General features: G+C 39.3%; 2 protein-coding genes across 2 annotated transcripts in view; one reads left to right on the plus strand and one right to left on the minus strand.

The window, feature by feature from the left end:
- ACAD11 (acyl-CoA dehydrogenase family member 11) overlaps positions 1-21,274 on the plus strand; it is a 30,069-nt gene that overhangs the window by 1,088 nt on the left and 7,707 nt on the right. Inside the window, exons 2-14 of the mRNA XM_008633978.2 lie at positions 5-82; positions 2,256-2,355; positions 2,582-2,707; positions 4,075-4,236; positions 4,661-4,825; positions 6,504-6,651; positions 7,209-7,330; positions 7,756-7,862; positions 8,008-8,131; positions 9,444-9,521; positions 9,915-10,053; positions 10,166-10,273; positions 11,423-11,521. Coding sequence (XP_008632200.1) covers positions 5-82; positions 2,256-2,355; positions 2,582-2,707; positions 4,075-4,236; positions 4,661-4,825; positions 6,504-6,651; positions 7,209-7,330; positions 7,756-7,862; positions 8,008-8,131; positions 9,444-9,521; positions 9,915-10,053; positions 10,166-10,273; positions 11,423-11,521 — 1,556 coding nt within the window. The remainder of the gene's footprint in view (positions 1-4; positions 83-2,255; positions 2,356-2,581; positions 2,708-4,074; positions 4,237-4,660; positions 4,826-6,503; positions 6,652-7,208; positions 7,331-7,755; positions 7,863-8,007; positions 8,132-9,443; positions 9,522-9,914; positions 10,054-10,165; positions 10,274-11,422; positions 11,522-21,274) is intronic.
- On the minus strand, positions 13,470-18,624 carry ACKR4 (atypical chemokine receptor 4). Its single transcript, XM_008633906.2, has 2 exons — positions 18,173-18,624; positions 13,470-15,457 (listed from the first exon to the last, which is right to left on the minus strand). Exon 2 carries the CDS (start codon positions 15,436-15,438, stop codon positions 14,377-14,379), a length of 1,062 nt encoding a protein of 353 aa, XP_008632128.1. The 5' UTR covers positions 15,439-15,457; positions 18,173-18,624; the 3' UTR covers positions 13,470-14,376.

Genomic DNA, 21,274 nt, shown 5'->3' on the forward strand with positions numbered 1-21,274 from the left:
GCAGCGTGGAGCGTTACCTGACCAGCCGCGTGCCCGGCTTCCCGCGGCAGCCCGCGGGCACGCTGGCTGTCAGGCAGTACAGGTAACACAGGTGACTGACACAGCTCCCCTGCTCAGAGCGCCCGGGAGGGAGGGGAGAGGAGCCGCTCGCTGCCGCCTGGCAGGGAGGGTGGTCAGAGGTAGAGCCCTTTTCCGTGGGGATGGCGGGCAGCACCCATCGACGGATTCTTAAGATGCGTTCTGACTTAGTCCAGTTAAAGGCATGGCCTGGCTCGTCCTTTGAGCTGCTGCAGAAGGCAAAGTTTGCGATGTCGGCCAGGGTGACCTTTCACACGCAGTCTGTGGCCGGGCTGTGTGTTGGGTGGACTTCGCACTGTCCTCAGAGTACACCCACAATTGTTTTATTGCCTACACATACATCTCAATTGACCTGCTCCATCTTTAATCGCACAGCAAATAGTAATGTTCAGAAGCACATACATGGCCTAAGAAATCAATAGTAAAAGCATTAGGCTGTCACCGGGTAAAGCAAGTCCACGAGAACAGGTAAGGATGTGCCGAGATTCCCGTTAATGTCCAGAGAGCATTATGGCAGTGTGCCAGGGACGTGCTACACCCAGGCTCCAAAGCCACTATTCCACAGAACACGGAGTTCATTTGCATTCAGCAGATCAGTGGAGTGGTTGCATGACTTCATATCAGGAGCTATTAGAAGTTAAGTTATTCTAAAAATGAGGATTGATTCCTTTGTAGGCATGACCTTGACTAATTTATCTGCAGCTATCACTAAGAAACAGTGAACAATTTTTCATTGTCTTCTGATGCAAATATAAAACATGCATTCAATCCGCAGCTGTGCCGTGATCCTCGTATGTACCTCAGTTGAGACTTTAGGAGGAGCCTTAGGAGAGTAGTTAATAGTAAAATCTGCTAAAATTTTGTTAGTATTTATGCTCTTACTACTTTGCCTTATAATTGCAGTTCAGGGTTCAGCTGGCCTAAATTTCTTTTGTGCTCGGCAGAGTATTTGTCTCTTAAACTTATTAAAATATTACAAACTATGCCCTAACTGCTTCCAGGAGAATGAAAATGTGATGGGAGGAATGAAAGCAGAAGTCCATTTGATTTTTATTTTCCAATAGTTGTCTAATTGTTTATTGAACTAAGTCAGAATACATCTTAAAAATGAACAAGAATAAGGAGAGAAAGGCATGCAGATTAGCACAGAGCCTTGAGGAAAATAAGGATCAGTAGGCTTGATTGGAATATGATAGACAAGGTGTAATGAAGAGTTTATCTGCGTTGTCCTTCTCTTACACGTGTGTGATTGAAATGTCTAATTTTCTTTGTGACTCCAACATTCATTCTTCAAAATTTTACAGTTCCTATAGGCTGTCCCTCAAGCATAATCTATAGACGTGATGATCAGGCTGGCATACAATGGGGCTTGGTGCTAGAATATCATACACAGAATAGAATCATAGAGTGTTTTGGGCTGGAAGGGACCTTAAAGACCATCTAGTTCCAATCCCCTGCTATGGGCAGGGACATCTTTTTCTGGACCAGGTTGTTCAGAGCTCCATCTAGCCTGGCCTTGAAAGCTTTTAGGGATGGGGCATTCCGAGCTTCTCTGGACAACCTGTTCCAGTGCCTCAACATCCCCACAGTAAAGAATTTTTTTCTAATATCTAATCTAAAACTCTCCTCTTTCAGTTTGAATCCATTCCCCCTTGTCTTGTCAGTACATGCTCTTAAAGAAAGTCCCTATCCAAATGGAAGAGCTTCCTTTATGCTTATACTGTTTAAAATACAGCTTTCCAAAAGACAAATACAATTATGAGCCAGTGAGAATTCTGCTCTGTTTAATTTCCTCCCAATCAGAAGGTTTTGAGATTAGTGTCTACTGCATACCTTGAGTAAGTTCATGATGTCTCTTTAGGGAGGAGAGGTAAATGCTGCAGGAGAACAAATTGGCTATCTGTGACGTTTCTGCAGGGAAAGAAGACATCTTTCTTATATGCAGGAATAGAACCTCTGACTTCTGATTTTGTGGGCTATCACTTGGTCCCTTGTAAGACTAGATTTGAAAAAAAAAAACCCCTACACAAAACAACTCTTGAGAAGAATGCTTTCCTCCGTCCTGCCATTTTGTTCTGGTCAAGTCACAGTGCCTGTTGCCAGTATCATTTCTATTAGAAGTTTACAAATTTGTAAGTAATTGAATATTTGAGTAATTTTAATCTTTCTCTTTGCAGCTCAGGCCAGTCAAACCCAACCTTTTACCTTCAGAAGGGTGGGCAGGCTTTTGTGCTCAGGAAGAAGCCCCATGGTCCCCTTTTACCTAGAGCACACAAGGTAAGTTAAAATTGTCCACTGAGCTCCAAACACTTAGTATTGCAGGTGACATGGGTCTATGCATGGTGGTCCAGCACACTGATGAATGTGTCCAGAAATGCAGTGAGTTGCTGGATCATTTTCTGTGTTCTGTGCTCTACATATAATTAAACATTCAAGAGGATTCACTGCACTCATTTATGTTTGGGAGGTTTTAATTGAACCTAAATTTCTGTGTCTTTTTCAGGTTGATAGAGAATATCGTGTTCAGAAAGCCTTATTTTCAGCTGGATTTCCGGTGCCTGAGCCCTTGTTGTACTGCAGTGACATTTCTATCATTGGAACAGAGTTTTATGTAATGCAGCATGTGCAGGTTGGTCCTCCAGTGTGAGAGATTCTTTCCTTCTCTGTACTACAAGCTGCTTTTAAATTGTCTAAAACCTATCTATTAGAGCCTTACCCAGCACAGTTTTGTGATATGAGTGTAAATAATCTTCTGATATTTTTGAGAAATGCTAGCTATCAGTGATTCTCACAGATTTCAGCTTCTCCAGGGCTTATTTCACACTTTGTTGAATTTTCTAGCTCAGTATTTAACCTCTTGTTCTTGTTTGAGCTCTTGGAAGGATATCTTGGAATGAGGCAATATTGCTTCTGTGAAAAGCATACATAAGTCAGAGGGAAAAAAATTAGTCTGTAAACTGAATCTTTGGAGGTCCTGGAGCCTGTTTAGTATTGAAGATAGAAGATAGAACTGACATACAATCACCTGTTCTTGAAGACAAAGCAGGATTCCAGTTCAAACACTAGTTTCAGAAAGAGCACAGCATAGCTTCGTCTGTGGTCCACCACTCTGGGGGTGCTGTAGCTGAGTTGATACACTTTCTGTTAGATTTTGGGCATAAGTCTGCTGTACTGTGTCTTTTTTTTTTATCCTGTGTGAGGAGGAGTTGAATTCAGGCCTCTTCCCTTTTCATTGGATCCCACTTTATCATTAGGTTCACTGGGAAATTAGAAATGTAAGTTTGTGGGCCAGTTTCTGAAGATTAAGTTAACCTTCCTACAAAAACGATAAATCAAGGGTAATAGAATGTAAAAGCTGTGAACAATTTGAAACAGATTTCTTACATTTAAGATGGAGAATTTTTCTGGTTTTCACTAGAACAAAGCGATTCCTTAAGAAGAAACCTTGTTACATTTCTAAGTATGTAAATGTACAGTCTGTCAATTCTACGATGAACTGCACTGCTCTGTTTTTAGCAATTGTGAAAATGGAACAACACACCCGTATTCTAAATGTGTTCAACTGCTTTTAAGGAGAAAACAAGTGAATTTCTTTGGATTGTTTGAGTCTTTGTACCTGCAACCCACCCATTCCCCTCCTCTTCCTGCCTGCCCCTCCAGCCCTCTGAGGCCATCATTGGTATTTTTTCTGCAATTCAGCTGTTCGAGACAATACAGTAACATTTTTCCTGGTGCTTTCCAAGCTTGAGGATACCTGGATTGGGTGTTCTAATTCAGACTTTCATCTACAGATACACCATATACTAATAACCTGGGATTACTGTGAATGCCTTCATCGGCCCTGGGCGAGGAATAAAATAACTGAGGAAGGCATTTTTGATTGCATAGGGAGTGTTGGTTCGCTACATTTGGTTTTGGTTGTGGAATGTATAGCTTTACTTCTTTTCATCTGGTGTGTACATCCCACCAATTATCATTGATTTATGCTATTTCTAGGGTCGCATCTTCCGAGACATCTCACTGCCTGAGGTGGGGCCAGCAGAGCGTTCTGCTCTGTATCTTGCAATGATAGAAACTCTGGCCCTGTTGCACTCCTTCAATTTGCAGTCATTGGGTCTCCAAGGATACGGTAGAGGACCAGGATACTGCAAAAGACAGGTACAGCTCTTAACATTCTCTTGTTTTGTCTGGTCTTTGAATGTTTATTTGATTTGCAAGCTAAATTGTTAATGATCATATTTTAGCTATTAAACACCTTCACTTAGTTCCATTATTTGTGCACAGTCTAAAGCCACTACTACATTCAGATTGATTCTGTAATGCTATACTTAGGGAATGATATTCATTTGCTTTTGGACTAACACTGGGTTTGGGCTATGTAAATAAGATTGAAATCGATGTAGTCTTCATTTCATCTTTTGATGTCTCAGTTCACATTTGCAAATGCAGAGGTACTGGGTTTTACTGAATTTTCAAGCAACATGGTGATAGTCAAAGCCTGAAGCAACTGCTTCAAAATTTTATACTCTTGAAAATCTTGTGAATCGGCTGAAAAATCTGTTGGAATGTTTGTATTTTTAAGGTATCAACTTGGAAAAAACAGTATGATGCAGCTGCTCATACAGATATTCCTGCCATGAACAATCTGGCTGAGTGGTTAGCAAACAACTTGCCACCTGATGACAATGAAGAAAGCCTGATTCATGGGGACTTCCGAATAGATAACATCATCTTCCACCCAACAGAGGTAGTTGAAATGTATTTGTATGTTTAGGAAGTTTTGGTCCTCCATTTGTTTGTACTCCTATCATGTAATAGGACACTTATATGTGCATTATTTTAGTGCATGATACATCTTTGAAAGAAACAGTAGAAAACGAACTCTTCTCTATGCTCTGTGTATGGTTTTTAGGTACCTAATACAGTCCTGGCTTTCATTGTGAGAGCTAGATAGAATTGATGGAATCACAGGATCATAGAATGGTTTGGATTGGAAGAGACCTTAGAGATCATCTATTTCCAATGCCTTGGCCATGGGCAGGGATACCATTTACTAGACCAGGTTGTTCAGAGCCCCTCATTCAGCCTGGACTTGAGAGATACTCAATTTATTCATTGGTTCTAGTCCCTGCTTCAAAGTACAGGAACAAAGCATTTTATATGCATAAATCCTATTGGATTCAGTGCAACTGAAAGTTCACTTCATTAAACTACATAAGCATCTGATCCAAAGCCCACTGACATCTGTGGTATGGCTTCAGTTAACAACAAGGGCCTTTGGAGCAGGATCTGAATGCATGATACATGACACTAGTGAAAACAAAGGAAAATCTGCCAAAGCTGTTTAGTTATGGAGCACATGTAGATCACAGAGACCCTGAAAGTTAAAAAATATGTGTGCTTCAAAATAAATGTGTGCTATCAACACAGTTGCATTTTCATTACTTTTTCTCCATGCTACCTGCTGTGTTGTGACCAGAAGACATGGCTGGAATTTGTGACCATGACTGCAATGCCTGCTTCATGGCAAAGTAACAGATCCCAGAGATTCCCAGAGTTTTTGTGCATAGATTAGTTGATAGACATGGTTTGTAGGTTTAAATGTGCTGATTGATTCCCTGAGAAGGGAATTTGACAGTCTTGGGGACTCTTCCAGCTGTTCCTCATGCAGTTGAAGGAATTGATCAAGCTGTACATAAGTAATTTTAGGTCATCTATAGAAACTGTTCCTGTAGATGCAGGAGTGACCGTGTAGGAAAGACTTTTTCATGTACTTCAAGTAGCCATGGATCATGAGTAGGCTGGAGGGGTTGTTCAGGTTGACAGGCCAGTTGGATTATAGGAATTTATCAAAATAACACTGTGGGGAGTATCAGACCACCCAGCTGAAGACACCATTGCAAGGATGCTTGCAGCAGAGGCTCACTCTCAGCAGTCATTGACTTCCTGTTTAAGAAATTCAATTCCCCATGTAAGTGTTATTCTATGTATAATGTGATAAATTAGGTTTTCTGATGCATGGTCTGGCTGTGAATTTCTGTGCCAGAGGACTGGGCAACAGGACTGGGAGAGAAACACAACTCTCAGTACTACTGTTCTTTAGGATATTTTAATTCAATCATGTTTTATATGAGAAGAGTTTGGAAGTTTCTGACAGGAAGAACACTACTCAAAACTGTAGATTTAAATCAGATTTTATTTGGAAAAATGCCTAGCTTTCTATCCCTATGTGAATGTTACTTTTCTTCAGATCCTTAGATAGTGCCAGAAGGAACTCTTTTTGCTGTAGACAGCTACAGTGTGTGTTTTTAATTTTAAACACATAGTAACCAAATAAAACTCTTGGATATTGAGTGGGTTGTGCCTTTGTGGATGGAGAAAACAGGTCTTCTAGCACTTACTTGAGGTTCTTGTTTTTATTTAAGGCTCGTGTTTTGGCAGTATTGGACTGGGAACTTTCAACTACTGGTCATCCCTTAGCAGATTTAGCATATGCCACTCAGTTCTACTTTTGGCCTACGTCTATTAAGGACTTAGGTCAAGGCTCTATCTTGGGTTTCAAAGACACCATAGGTATGAAATCATAATCTTTTTCTTGAAACAAATCCTTGGCTTGATTTCTATTTGAAATGCTACCTTTATAAACAGGAATTAAATGGTAAATTCACAAGCATATCATTTTGCATTTGTAAAGAAATTTTCCATAATTTTTTCATTGTAGCAAACATGTTGATAGTGAGGCTTTAGATAGTTCTGTTCTATCAAGCTTTGTCTTAGCCACAACATGCTACTTCTTTTGAACCTTTCTAAGAGATAGTGGAAGAAAAAAGAAATTTAAATGTAAATATATAATTTAAGTTTTAAAAGAAGCCTTTTCTCCCCTGGATGAAATTATTTTCCTGACTGGAGTGGAGACAAAGGGCAGGAGGAAATGTTACGGCTATCTGAAATTCTGGCAACTCCTACTTCCCTTGGTCTCTCCATGTCACAGTTATGTCATGAGAAATGGTCAATCATGGAGTAAATGAATTGTCTCATAAAGCTTAAAATTGTTCAAATGTTTGAAGAATAAGGTGGCAAAAAATCATAGAAAATGTTGAGTGTTCTAAAACTGTTCTGTTTTTTTGTAGAAACTCCTTCCTTTGAAGAACTGGTTTCCGTGTACTGCCGCTGCCGGCGTATTACCACTACTTTATCCGACTTTAACTTTTTTCTTGCTTTGTCATATTTTAAAATGGCAGCAATAGCCCAGGTAATGCCCTCACATTTGCTGAAATGTCATATAGCTTTGTGTATCTGTGGGTAGTTCATTTAGTCATGAATAATAATCATATGTCTATGCTGTTGTCAGTTGGCTTGAGGGACAGGCTGGGCTCGTTTGCTATATCATGTGCAGACATTTGTATTTTCTTTTTTCTTTTTTACTTTTTCACTACTACTTTTTGTGATTTTCCTTTAGTTTGGTTTAGCTGGGATATATTCTTAACTCTTGTGCAACAAGCATCTCCATTATATCAGAAATGCACCCAAACCAATATCAACATACCCCAGTAAGTTTTTCCTTTTAAAAATCTGTGCATTTAAGTGTTACTTTTATAGTTGAAGAAATCACCAGTGTGTTAAAGAGACACTTTTAAGAGCATAATTATATCATATATGTTTTTCTTTCGGTTTTAGGGTGTATATGCCAGGTATCTCACTGGAAATGCTTCTGCAGAAAACAGTCATGAATTTGCAAAGATAGTGAAGCCTTTGGCAGAAAGAGGATTAGAGCTCTCAAAAAGGTAAGAGTGGTCCAGACTACTGGTCAAAGGCAAGGCAAAGCTTTTCCAACATCTTCATTTATTTAAATGCCTTTCTAAGGCAGCTTATATTATTATGAGGGAAAATCTGGTCTTACTTGTTACTGCCTTGAATGTTCTTCCCTAGGTCATCCTTCAGCAGCACACAGCACAGCACTTCTGGAGAGCTCTTCCATCAAAGTAGAAAAGGCCAAGAAATTTTGCTGAAGGTTAAGCAGTTCATGAAGCAGCACATTTATCCAGCTGAGAAGGTAAAAGCTTTTACTTAACCTGTTTATAAAGGAACATTTTCTGACTAGACTTTATAAAAATGTAAAAATATGTATAGAAGTCATGTCCTCCTGGTTTTTTTTTTTCCAAAACAGCCTTATTTTCATGCAGTGGTGATTGTGGCAGTGCAAAATATTAGCAGAAATCATTATAGACTGTATTTTTTTTTTCAGGATTAAAATATTGTATGCATTGTTTAAAAAGTAACTCTTAGCTTTTATTAACTTTTGAAGTGTAAAAACTTCTCTTTTTAGAAAGAGTTACTTTTTAAAGGAAGTTGCCAAAATACTTGTTAGACTAACAACAACCTAGAACTCTAAGATACCAAACTGAATAACACCTATTTTAAAATACGGCTGATTTTAACCATATGAAGCTGAATGTTTCTGTTTCTTGGTTTTTAGGCTGTGACAAAAAATGGGATTGTATAATGTATCAAAATAGCCTCATTCCTGAATGTATCTAATACCAATGAAGGTTTGAAATCAGCTAATGAAATATACACAAAGTCCATAGTTGGTGGAAGGGAAAATGAGATGTAGCATTTTACTTCTTATCCTAGGAAGGTTAGGAATTTCTGCTTAGAAAGTTGGTTCAGCTTTTAGCCTTGTGGAAGTACAGATGGCTTTTGTTGCAGAATTGGTTTTTTTGGCTTTCTGATTTTTTTTTCCCTAAGTCAGGTAGAAATGCAGAAAATGTCTTCTGTCCCTCACTAAAACATGCTTGTGAAAATACTAAGATTAATGAATATAGGTGTTTACTTACAGCTAATGACTGGTGCTTGGAATGACTGCTTACATTATCTGTTAAGGAATTATTTTGACAGGAAGAGAAAATGTATTTTTGTGGTATTTTTTTTTTTTTCAGTTAACAAAAGATTAACTGACTTATGTATCTGAATGTTGTGACCAGAAACCTGAATCTTAAGTGTCAGTACATCAGGCTTTTATTTCATGCCTCTTGTGTGTGCTGTTGGTAACAGGTACTTTTATCTCCAGAAAATACTGACCTCCTAGTGCCATCATCACATACTTTAAACCATTCCAAATAGTAGTATAAAATAAGGTACTGATTGGGGTCATCTCACTTTTAAAGTCTTGCAAAATTAATAGATTGCAGTTGAGTTTTCAATTATATATTTAATTTTATAATGCAACCAACTATATAATGTAAACCTGTGTTGAATATTTTTTAATTGGCTCCTTGGATCATAGATCTGGAAGAGGACTATTATTCTTTGTGTGTTACATGTTTTCTTAATTTAAACAGCATCTTTTAAATTGTTTCTCTAAGGAAATAGTAAAATATTATGCTGAACATAGAAATACTGAGGACAAATGGAAGAAGCCACCACTGCTGGAGAGACTGAAGGTATGGGACAATAAATATTTTTAGCACTCTAGCAGTAAAAGAACACAGACATAGAGCATAAGAGGGATTGGTGTATCCTGCTGGAGAAGTTACTCTGCATGGAAAGAAACAGTGTGAGGAACAGTGGAAGGAAAGGAATAGGGAAGTATGCAAAAGGTAAGAGAAACAAATGAGAGAAGGGAAAAACAAAATGAGGTCTGTGAGGGGCATATCTGAACTTTAAGTCAAAGACTGTACCTATTATTTCAAAATAGCTATTGAAAAATGGCAGCAGATATATTGGACAGTATAGTTGGCAGGAGGGAAGAAAATGTGTAGCAAGCCAGAATTGAATTTTAATTTTTTTTTTTTAAGGCTTGTTGCTGATATTTTTTCTGTTGATTCTTGCAACAGGAATTGGCCAAAGCAGAAGGTCTGTGGAACCTTTTCCTCCCAGATGTCAGTGGTCTCAGCCAGCTTGACTATGCCATAATAGCTGAGGAGACAGGGAGATGCCTTATTGCTCCTGAGGTTTTCAACTGTCATGCACCAGGTTAGCAGTGCTGTCCCAAAACTATGGCACTGGGAGCATTAAAAAGTTGGGCATCTTAGACCTTACAGGCTGTGGGTCTCGAGCAGTAAACATGACTGCTGATTTCTTACAGACACGGGAAACATGGAGGTCCTCCACATGTATGGGACTGAAGAGCAAAAGAAGGAGTGGCTGGAGCCCCTCCTAGAAGGGAAGATTAGTTCTTGCTTCTGCATGACAGGTAAATTTTTCTCCAGAAAAAAGTTAGAGGCAATTGGCAGGAACTTCACATGGTGTATGCACCAAAAAGTAAAAAACTGCAAGTTGTGTGTTACAGTGGACATTTCTATACAAATTCAGTATCTGTGAATATGTTGAATATGAATTCATCTATGAGGTGTGAATGCAAACTGAAGCACCCTTGCTGCCTTTCCTGATAGTTGCCAATTTTCATGGTTACAATAATTAGTATTTGCTTTATATACATTTTCAGTTTAATTTTAGTACTAGTAAAATACAATTTATAGTACCAAACAGGTTTACAGTAGAGCTTACCTTTTCTTGTAGTGTGCTTTGGAGTTCTCTAGACATACACAGTTGGGTCCAAGTATCATTATTGTGATTAAAGTTGTGTAGTTTTGCAGTGTGTCACAGATGTTTTAGATACAACCCAAAAATAACTTGATTTATGTCCATAGCTCAGCATTGTATTTAGTCTTGCTCCTGAAAGCTTGTGGCATTCAGCATCTCTGGAAAGTCTGGCTCTTGCTATAGGAAGGTAGTTTTTGGAACATGTGATGTCAAAATCTTGATCCTCCTGTGTCAGGAGGAATCGAGAGAGCTCAGCCTTGCAGACACTTACTTTGCAAATTCTGTTTTGCTGTGTTCCCCAAGAGGAAATAGTTACTTCTGTTTTAAAGTGGATAGTAAGGATGAAAGGAGAAAGGAAGAATCTTTCCTGTTCCAAAAAACCATTGATGACATTTTGCTGACCACTTCATGTGGTCTGTTTCATATGCCACCACAAAATTAGTTTCAGTCTATTTTCACTTGAGAAGAGCCCAGAGGGAGAAAACAAGGCTGAGGAGCAATATGACTGCTACCTGTAAGTACAATGGAAGGATAAAGGATTTAAAAACACAAGGAAAGGAAGAAGGCTGTTGATTGCAAAGGGTGGTCCAAGACCAAGTACATTTAAACTGGCTATGAATAACAGGTTGTTGAAAAACAGGAGGTCTTTTGACCACCAGCAGTGAGGTTCTTCAAACAGCTTTTCTACTGGTAGCAAAACAGTGTACTTTTAATAGAATATATCTAGAGCCTGATATTTGTGGAGGTTATATTACCTTTATATTTAACCTGGTGGCTTGGTTTTTTTCCTTTAACACAGAACCTGATGTGGCTTCAAGTGATGCCACCAATATGCAATGCACCATTGAGCGAGATGGGAACAGCTATGTGATCAATGGCAAGAAGTGGTGGAGCAGTGGTAAGTGTGGAAATCTAAATAAGAGTTCAGGCTCTTATGTAGGCTAAGTCTAAAATTTTTTCCAATAACTATTAAAACAAAATTATTTGCGCTCTATTTCTGAGATTAAATTTTGTCTTTTCTTGAGTAAAGGCAATAGAACATAAAACAAAAGAAGGAGCTGAATTGAGCTTTTGTTCTCTGAACCGAAGTCCAAGATTCAATCCAATTCGGGGATTTGGGTGCTTTTTGGAACCTCTGAATTTTGTTCACAGAATGAATGCTGCTATTTTCTTTAAACATTACCTCTTTTTATCAGTTAACTTATACATTTATGGCTGAACCCTTTAAAGTTTGTTTTCTTGAAACTGTCTTTTACAGCTTGTGTGAGAGGTTTGAGAGTACTGTGTAGCTACGGTAAAATGTGGCTGCTTTTAAAGTAGCCTGTGATGCTGTTGGACTGGCTCTTACAGGAGATTTTCTTATATTATAATTCCCAGTAAAATCAATGGATTATAATTCCCAGTAAAATCAATGTAAGTGGTAGATGTCCCTAATATTGTAGTACTGATGCTTTTTTGCCAAAACATGTGTGACAGCAGCTTGAAAGTCATCATTCCCTGGGAGTCTGGAACCCAAGTAAATAAACAGAGTTGTTAAACTTGAATGTTTTATTTACATACATGAGTGTGTCAGCTACTTGCTGATGCATGCTTGTGCAATACCTGGAGTCACCACAAGATAGATCTCTCTCTCTGTTCTACTCCTGTAAAACTGGCAGCAAAAGGAGACATGCAATCTTGTCTCCTGACCCGAGAGTGTTGCTTAACTGCTGGCTACTTAACCTTTGCTCTGGGTCAGTGTCTCCCAGCTGTGCATTTCAGACCCTAAGGAAGTAATGGAAAAGTTTTAGGGGGTCACACACACAAAATAATATTCATAAAATTAGTTATGTGAATTATAAAAAAGGGCATGATTTGGTTTGTCTTATTTCTAATAAATACAACTAGGGCAATCAGATTTGCATGAAGACAGATACAAAAAAGGTACTGCAATTTCAGGAAGTTTGAGAAACATGTTCATTTGGCTCTGTGTTAGTCAGTCTCCCTTTCTGCCTGGCTGGGTAGGTGGGTTTTTTGTTTGCTTTGTTTGGTTGGGGTTTTTTGTTCTGGTTGGGGTTTTTTAACTTTTAGGATATTAGAACCTTGGATGTTTGGGAATTCCAGAAACCTGACAGCCTGGTCAGAATGCCACTCTGTATTTGTGAAGACAAGTCATAAATCACACATGCAAGGAGTCAGTTACTTAATGGAAGAAGTGGGGTTTCTTATTATGCTCTGCATGTTTACAGTAAATCCAGTATGGCTTAACTATGTCAGATTTATGGTGTATGTGTACAAAATCAGTCAAGCAGTTCTGACTTATCTGTTCACGCCCTAGTATTTCTCCAAACACTGGGCAGACATTCTGTAAGCTTTTGTCATCCAAACAGGGAGAAGAGGCTCATGTCTTGTTTATGCTACTGTTGTTTCTAGTTTGTCATTTTAGAGCTTTTTGTTCCAGTCCCTAATTGTCCCTAATAGCAACAGCATCTAAAAATGAGAGATTTTTGTTGGCTTTCCTAATCTGTAGATCAGGCATTTTGTCAGAGCCTGCAGGATGTTTGAAGATAAGGACAGCATGCTGTAACACCACTTCTTCATTTTGAAAGCTAAGCTAATGTGTCAGTGAAATGTTTCCAGTGACTCATGGAAAACTGCTGTTTTCCTGGAATTCCTGCCAACACTGTGGCAGGGGACAGCTTTGGTACCTCTCTGTGTAAAAACTGAGCTCCATATGGAATAGGAACCTCTCTCTTTTGTCAAGCAAAGCCTCTACCCTTTGCTGGTTGGTAAATGCCTGTGATGACAGATGTCAGTACCTACTAAAACAAAACAAAAATAAATGTAAGAAAAAACAAAAGCCAGTGTACTTTTTCTATTCTTTGATTTTATTGTGTCTCCATATATTTTAGCAGATACAGTTACTGCAGTGCTTGATTAATTTTAAAAATTCTGAATAGAAAATCTAGGCCTTGTGTCTGAAGATTAACTTAACTTTTTATTACATTTACAAAAATCTAGAATGTGCCACCCTTAGAGCGCTGATCTTGAAGTTTAGGATGGGCAGAAAAGAAGAGGTGAAAGGTCATCTTTTCTGCAGTTATAGAAAAGGAGTTACTGGGGTTTTTTTGTGGAGGATGTTGTTGCTGCTATACATTTATAGAAACACATAGAGAATGGCTTTTCCCCTCTCTCTCTCCCTCTCAATTCTCAGCCATAAGCTTATACCTCATTTCAAGCTGCAACAGTATCTATGGAATGATAGCTGAGTTGAGAAATGGAACTGAGCTGTTAGGCAAATGTTCTAAATTTTTACAAAATAGTTGGAGAAACACAAGATTATTATTAACCTCTGGCACAAAGGTTCCTGTACTGTCATTTGATTGCTGATTGTTTTTCTTTGTTTTAGTTACATGCTTAGATGTGTACAGGTTGTTCGTTACACAATCACTTAATTGCCTAGTACTGTGACACTTTGAAATTTAAATCTTGGGGGTGTTTTTAGGTTCTTGGGTTTTGGTGTGGTGGGGTTTTTTTGTTTGAGTTGTTCGATGTTGCTTAGTAAATATCTCTGGTTGTTTCTGGGAATTTCAGTGTCCAGTTCTTGCTTGATTCTGATAAACATGTTCTACTTTGAAGTGCTCTGTAGTGTCTTGGCAGGTTCAGAAATTCATCTGAAAGTTGACTTGCGGAGAAACAGCTGCAGAAAAAATACCTCCTGCAATTAGTAAACAATTCCCTTGGTTATGTAAGATGATGAAAGCAATGAAGGGCCTATATAGTGAAACTGATTGTTTCTTCAGTAGGGTCTTCGTAATTCATAGAAATTTCTTCAGGTCTCCCATTCTGCTGTTGTCTTCTCCAGTACCCATAATTTTTGGCGATTTTCATGACATGCATTTTGAAAGAGGCACCCAGAAAGGCGTAGAGGAGAGGGTTGAGGCAGGTGTGGAACAAAGCTATGCTCTTGGTGACCTGGAGCGCCACGTCCATGGTTTTACTGGTGTCGCAGTCCGTAACCAACATGTAGATGATGTCTATGGCTCGCCACAGCTTCACAATGTTGTAGGGTAGCTGGGTGACAATGAAAGTGGCCACTACTGCCAGCAGAACCATGAAAGGCCTGGACTTCTTAACATTTGCAGATCTAAAGATTGCCCGAGCAGTAGCGGAATAGCAGATCAGCATTACTAGGAAAGGAAGCAGAAATTCCAGGATAATTTCCAGGATTTGAATGGTTGATTTTAAGAGTGTTTCCATGTTCATTGGAAATACAGGAAGGCATTCATTCCTGTCATTGTGTTTCTTGACTTGATTAAATATCAGCTCAGGGATGCTGAGGCAAATGGCAGCCAGCCAGACACAGATGCAAGTAACACTGCAGTGTTTGCCAATTCTTCTATGGCCGTGGGATTCAGAAGTGGCCCTGTATCTGTCCACACTGATACAGGCCAGGAACAGCATGCTGGAGCTGAAATTCATGGTGTACAGAGAAGAAGTGAACTTGCACATCGGGTTTCCAAGTTCCCATCCCTGCACTGCATTTGCAGCCCAAAAAGGGAGGGTGAAGAGCAGGAGCAGATCGGCGATGGCGAGGTGCATGATGTACGTGTCCGTCTTGGTCTTGGGTTTCTTGCAGTAGGCGTAAATTCCAGCCACTAATGAGTTTCCAGCCACTCCAACTGTGAAAGTCAGTGCATAGAGCACCGGGAGGAATAATTTTCTGAAATTTCTCACATCACTTTTTTCACAGAGAAGCTCATAGGTATTGTAATCTATAAGAGGGTTGAGCTCATCCTCCTCATCCTCAATCCAGTAATCTGTAGAGTTATTCATATCTCAGACCGTGGCAAAGCTAAGAAGCACAAAAAAGTGGGGAGAAGGGAACACCAAAGAATAATACTGGGTTTAAGTTTTAAAATTTCTGTTGAAACCTAAAACCCTTCTTCAGGGCTGCTTATACATCTCAAATTTAAAGAACTTGGATATTGAGAATACATGTGTGAATAATCAAAGGGAAGCTAGACAGTAACAGGCAGAACAGACCATCTCAAGTTCTCATGTGAAATAGGGCAACTGGCAACATCTGTGAGGGCAATACAAAGTAAAATAGATTCAACTGAAATGCTTTTATTACCCTTAGCATTTGAGATTGTAAAATGCTTGGAGTGCCCCTCACTGATTTCCACATTTGAGTCGAGGAGCCATCATTGCTTTAACTGCTCTGTCTGTGTTATGTTTGACAATATTCCATTGCACATAACTGTGTCTGTACCTTTATAGGGTTGGAATTACACCTTCCCCTCTCCAGCCTCTGCAAAGCAAAGGAATACCAGCTGAAGGCTGTAAATGCTGTTACAGTCAGGTGTATAAGGAATACGAGCAGACTACAGCTGAGGCAAGCAGCTGCCTACTGTCATAAATATTCAGTGCCTGCTGTCATAAATTTTGACAAATTTTGGATATGAGTATAATACAAGGAGAGTCTTTTTGTTTGTTTCTCAGGAACACTGTACATGCCCATTACAAAAATCCCAGCAGGGGAGTCAGTTGCTGAACAGCAGTAGGACAAGCTTAATTTAGTCTCCATCCCACACAGCAAGCCCTGCCTGTGTGGAATTTCTTACAGAAGCAGATTGCTGTGGGTACCCTGCATCTTAGCAGCTGGAGACTTCTCAGGATGTTATGACAGAAAGGAATTTTATCACATACGAACTGCCCACAAGTACCCAAACAGCTCAGAAACTCTGCTGGTTTTTCAAGTACGATCTCATGACAGATTTACTGTGCAAACACTGAGGCTGGGTTCTCACTGCCAGGTTAGGGCTGAAGTTTAGGTATTTGTATCTTCAGTTTGTGTCTTAAGCAAGTCATATCCTGCAGTATTTTCCTCTTTTCCTTTGACTGTGTACATTGACTAATGTCCTGAAATTCTGTCTATTGTAAAATACAGTCCTGCAGTACCCTGTTTTCTTGTAATAAATGGGATTAAGGTTTCTCAACAGCAGCAGCAAAAATTAGCTGAGAATGAAAAACATATCTCCCTTTTCTCATCATATACATTGTTCAGAATTTGAAGTCAGTGTTGCTGAAAGCAGATTGTTATCTGATATTCTGCCCCAGAACTACAATTTGGCTTTTTCAAGCCTGAAAGAAAAATGCAAATACCATTTCTGTTTCTTAGGCAATTGTTTAAATGAAGAGTTGCCAAGTGTCTCTTAAAGTTTTTTTTTTAATATATCTGTCTACTAGGAAAAAATAAGTTACTGATTCATCTCATAATAAGGGATGCAGACCAATTAAATAGAGAGAAATTAATCATTTCAATTTTTTTCAGTGATTCCCCTAGCCAAAATTTTTGAAAAGTGTATTAGTTTGAAATTAACTATTTAGTTTGGCTCCATCTTTAATGACTTTGTTTTATTTTTCTGTTAATATTTCAAAACACTCCCCATCAAACTTTAAAAAATTATTACTCTTATTTAAAGTCTTGCAATTTGTTCTTTATTGTTGCTTTAATGAGATGTGCAGAATGGAAAAGTACAGTCACAGTACTTTGGCAAAGGGATGTCTGTTCTATGCCTAACAAACTGTGTTAGCAGGATTCTGCAGCAGCAGTAATCGTTTGCAACTTTATGGTACTTTGAGGAGAGATTTAGTTATCAGCAGCAAAAGAATCTGTTTTTATTAATTTTTTTTTTTAGTAGAAGAAAAACTGCAGCAAGAAGAGTTTAATCCACTTAGCTGAGATTTGAGGAAAATTAGAAGTTAAATGAAAATATTTGGTTGTGGTCTTAAAACACTTAATACAGAACCCATTAAGGAACATTTAATCAAATGGAATCACTGGCAGATTTACTTGAAAGCAAACCAGTAAGCATGTCAGGGCAAGCTTTAAAAGTCTGTGTACGACAAAGCAGTTTGGCTGTGACTCTGTGCTCTGCTGCCTGATAAGCTTTTGCCTGCCCTGAGTTCTTGACGGAAACAAAGTTATCTAAAATGCAACAGTTGATATTTCTCCCTTAAAAACGCAGTTATGTTTTGGCTCCCATACCTGTTCCTGTTTATCTTTCCTGGTAATGCTGTTTCTCAGGCACACGTGCAGGTGCCCCTTACAAACAGCCAAGCAGTCCCATGGGAGTCGGGCGCTACATACAAACTGCCCACAAGTACCCAAACAGCTCAGAAACTCTGCTGGTTTTTCAAATAGTGTTTTCTAGGAGGAATACTAATAAATATATTGTCTGCAACTGCATGTTTTCTTGCAGAATTATTTCAGCCTTCCAGTCAGATAGAAATTCAGTGTTTCTGTGTCTTTAAACTTGATGTGGGATTGTATGAATGGTGGTGAATTAAGTTAATATCCCAGTTTAAAGAGACAGATTTTTTTCCTCTGATGAATTAAGCCGTATTCTGTCCTTCTGCTGAACAGATCTAATTTTGATACTGGAAAGGAGATGTGCCTTAGTGAAATGATGTCTGTCTGTAAAGCCAACTTAACTGTGAGTAAATGTATGCAAATAAGGTATCATACAATATACAGAGAAAGAAGGATTAAAACAAAACTCACCTTCTTTTGCCAGCAGATGAGTAGCAGGTACTGCAATTGAGATGTGCGTCAGTGAAGTGATCTGAATTGGTCTGACACATTGCATTTTGTCTTCAACCACCACACCCTCGTGTGGAAGTCAGTTGCACTTTCATTTTGACTTGACAGTTTAAAAAAAAACCTTTAAAAAATTGTGCTTTCCTGGAAACTCTTCTTGTGTTGAACATGTACACTTCCTACATTCCTTCCTCTTCCAACCAGACTGTGACTGCTCTTTGGAAGGTCAGGACAGTCTTACTGCTTCTCTTTGTTGTTTGTGGTTTTATTCCTGAAAGTCCAAATGTTTTATACATCATCAAAAGGCTTTTATCAAGCCACACGTTAAAAAGATGAAAAGGAGAGAGAGAAGAGGAAGGTCCATCTGGGGCTGAGTTACTGCCCCAGACACCATAGGGAGTCACTACAGTCTTTCCTCAGGGCACTACTCTGCTTTTGATGGATGCCTGTATAAGGTTTTAAGGGATCCTTATATCCCCTCCTTAAATAACTTTTTAGGGGATACAATAGAAAAATGAGTTTGCTTTTTGTGAGGTGGGGAAAGGGGTTCCTTCAGTCTGTGAAACCAGAAAGATGATAAGGAAAATACGTGAACACAAGTGGCAAATTGTCAACCAGAGTACAAGCAGATAGTCCTGCATCCTGTGGGAGAGTTCTCAGGGACTTGAATGTTGCCAGTCAATCTCATAATCAAATTAGTGACCTGTTTGAATTATCCTGGGTCAGATAGCAGTCTAATGAGCTCCACTAAATACAATATTGAAGCCTAATAACAGAGATACTGAGCCGACCAGAGGTCAGATTTTGGTGGTTTTTGGCTCTCTGATGTACCTGCCACGACTGGATTAACCCTCTGTCTGTGCTTCAATTATTTTGAAGTATGTGAAAGGAAAGATTCTTAAAGATGGGCAGCTAAGAATGTAATGGGCAGATGTTTTCCACAAGCTATATTTTGTTTCAGATGACAAAGTAAAATGGGCTGGGAGAGGAAGTGCAGTCTAAAGAGTGCCACAATATTTGTGCACATTTCTGCAATGTTTTCATCTTGAGTTATCACAGTACTTCAGTGGTGTTTTCCCAGTGGCAGATAAGATGTTTGGGCTTCTTCCAGGCCATCTCCTTGCAGGTCATGTCATGGCTTTGAGGTCTGAGCTGTATCTCTTTCAAACAAATGAACCTCTCAGTTCTGAATAGGCTTTGTCTCAATATGGTCTCCAATAAGATGAAATAAGCAAGCTAGAGCTGAGAATGCTCTCAGGGAAGTGTGTGTTGGCTGCAGAAGTGCCCAGGAGGGTCTGTGGGCAGGCTGTAGGAAGGCAGCTCATGTGAACCCTGCCTTGCTTATTGCAGTTCCTCAGCTCCTTATAACTTTCCAGGGGTGCAGGGAGGACAGATCCTTCCAGTCAGAGTAGAGAAATAATATTGTCATGTATGTATTCAGTAGGGTCCTATAGGCTCAAAAATAACAAAAATTATTTAGTAAGTAAGAGTGAATACAAAACTAAAACCTTGTGGCTGTGTGAAAGTGGCATGAAGGCAAGGAAAAAAACATTCCTAAGCTCAGCAGCTGCTCTCACTTGCACCAGCTGAGCCCATGAGCTCCAGCTGGGAATGACCAGCAACCGCATTCAGTGACAGGACTGCAAAGCTTGCAGTCTTCCTTGCAGCTGCACAACCCCAGCATTGCCTCTTGTCCTTACTGCTTGTAGCCAGTTTGCTTGCAGCTACAGTGTAGTCTTTGCCCACCACGAACCAGCTGCCTGCAGTATTGTCTGGAGAAGATGAGATAAAACTGTGGAATACAATATGCTAGTGGATAGAAATTACTGCGGACTCTTGGTGGGCTGTGCGTATGTGTGTCCCTTTTCTCCATTAGGAGACCCCCATGTTCCAACAATCAGTACCATGCTGCCATCCACCCTGCTAAGACCAGTTTCTTCTTGCAGGAGAGTCCAGGACATGTGTTTATCAGTGTCTGTCTAGGAAGCTGTCAGGTCTGTAAGTCACCACAGACCCCTGCTGGGCTGATGGATGCAGCAGCCAGTGTGGCAAAAATCGTAGGTATTCAGCATTCAGGCAGTAGTTTATCTGGCCTTAGTCATTTTAGACAGAAAATTGAAGACTGAACACTGAAAAATTGATAGATTGCAAGAATTGAAGTGCCACTGGCTTCTGAAAGCAGGCTCTGTGGCAGCTTCCTCAAGTACAGGTGGTGCTCAAAGGTCGCCACATTTAGTAGTCTCTCCACCAGAAAGAACCTGTATAAGTTGATTGTGTGAAGATTGGTAATCTTAAGCATGTTATACCCCTGATAGCAAAGATTAGGCTTCTAAGGGGATTGTGATCAACACTCTAAGCACATTTTAAAATATTGTCTTTGCCTATGTGAGTGAGTGCCGTGAAGAGTTCAAAAGTGTAAGAAGTTAGTTAAACTGAAGATGTTTGCCGGTGTAGCAGCATTGTGGTCTAAAAGTTTTGGACAGGTTGTTCAGTTGTATACATTGAAAACTATTGAAAAGCTCATCAATATGGAAATAGGGTTAAAACTGACCTATTAAAATGTCTACTGTCTATTCAATTGGGAGTTTTTTTGCAAAACTCCTACCAAAATAACAGGCCTCTCTAACTCCTCCCCCCATCCTCCAGCAATGTCTTTGTATTTTGTAAATGATGTGAAAATGTCATTTACAAATGCTGTATTTGTTCCATCCAGGCTGTTTGCATTCCTGCCAAAACACTGGAGTCTTTCGGAGTCTTGCATTAGACAAGAACTTTTTTTCTGTCTTTTAAGGGTCAAAGTGACATAAAATTTGTTTTAGGTTTTTAGGATTTCAGAATCTAAGGAGTGGAAGGGCCAGGAATCTGCCTTCCTTTGCTGTGCTTAGATAGGAACAAGCACAGATGAGATGGAGGTATTGCTTTCCAGAAATGTGTACAAATTATTTAGAGCATCTAACCAGATGTTTAGGTCTCAGTGAACTTCTCCCTGAGTTCAACATGAAAGCTTCTGCTTTTTTTTATTTTATACAACATGGTTAAATTTGCCCTTTGGTTTGAAGCAGGAAT

The sequence above is a fragment of the Corvus brachyrhynchos genome, unplaced genomic scaffold (genome assembly GCF_000691975.1).
Source record: "Corvus brachyrhynchos isolate BGI_N302 unplaced genomic scaffold, ASM69197v1 scaffold94, whole genome shotgun sequence".
NCBI classification, from domain to species: Eukaryota; Metazoa; Chordata; class Aves; order Passeriformes; family Corvidae; genus Corvus; species Corvus brachyrhynchos.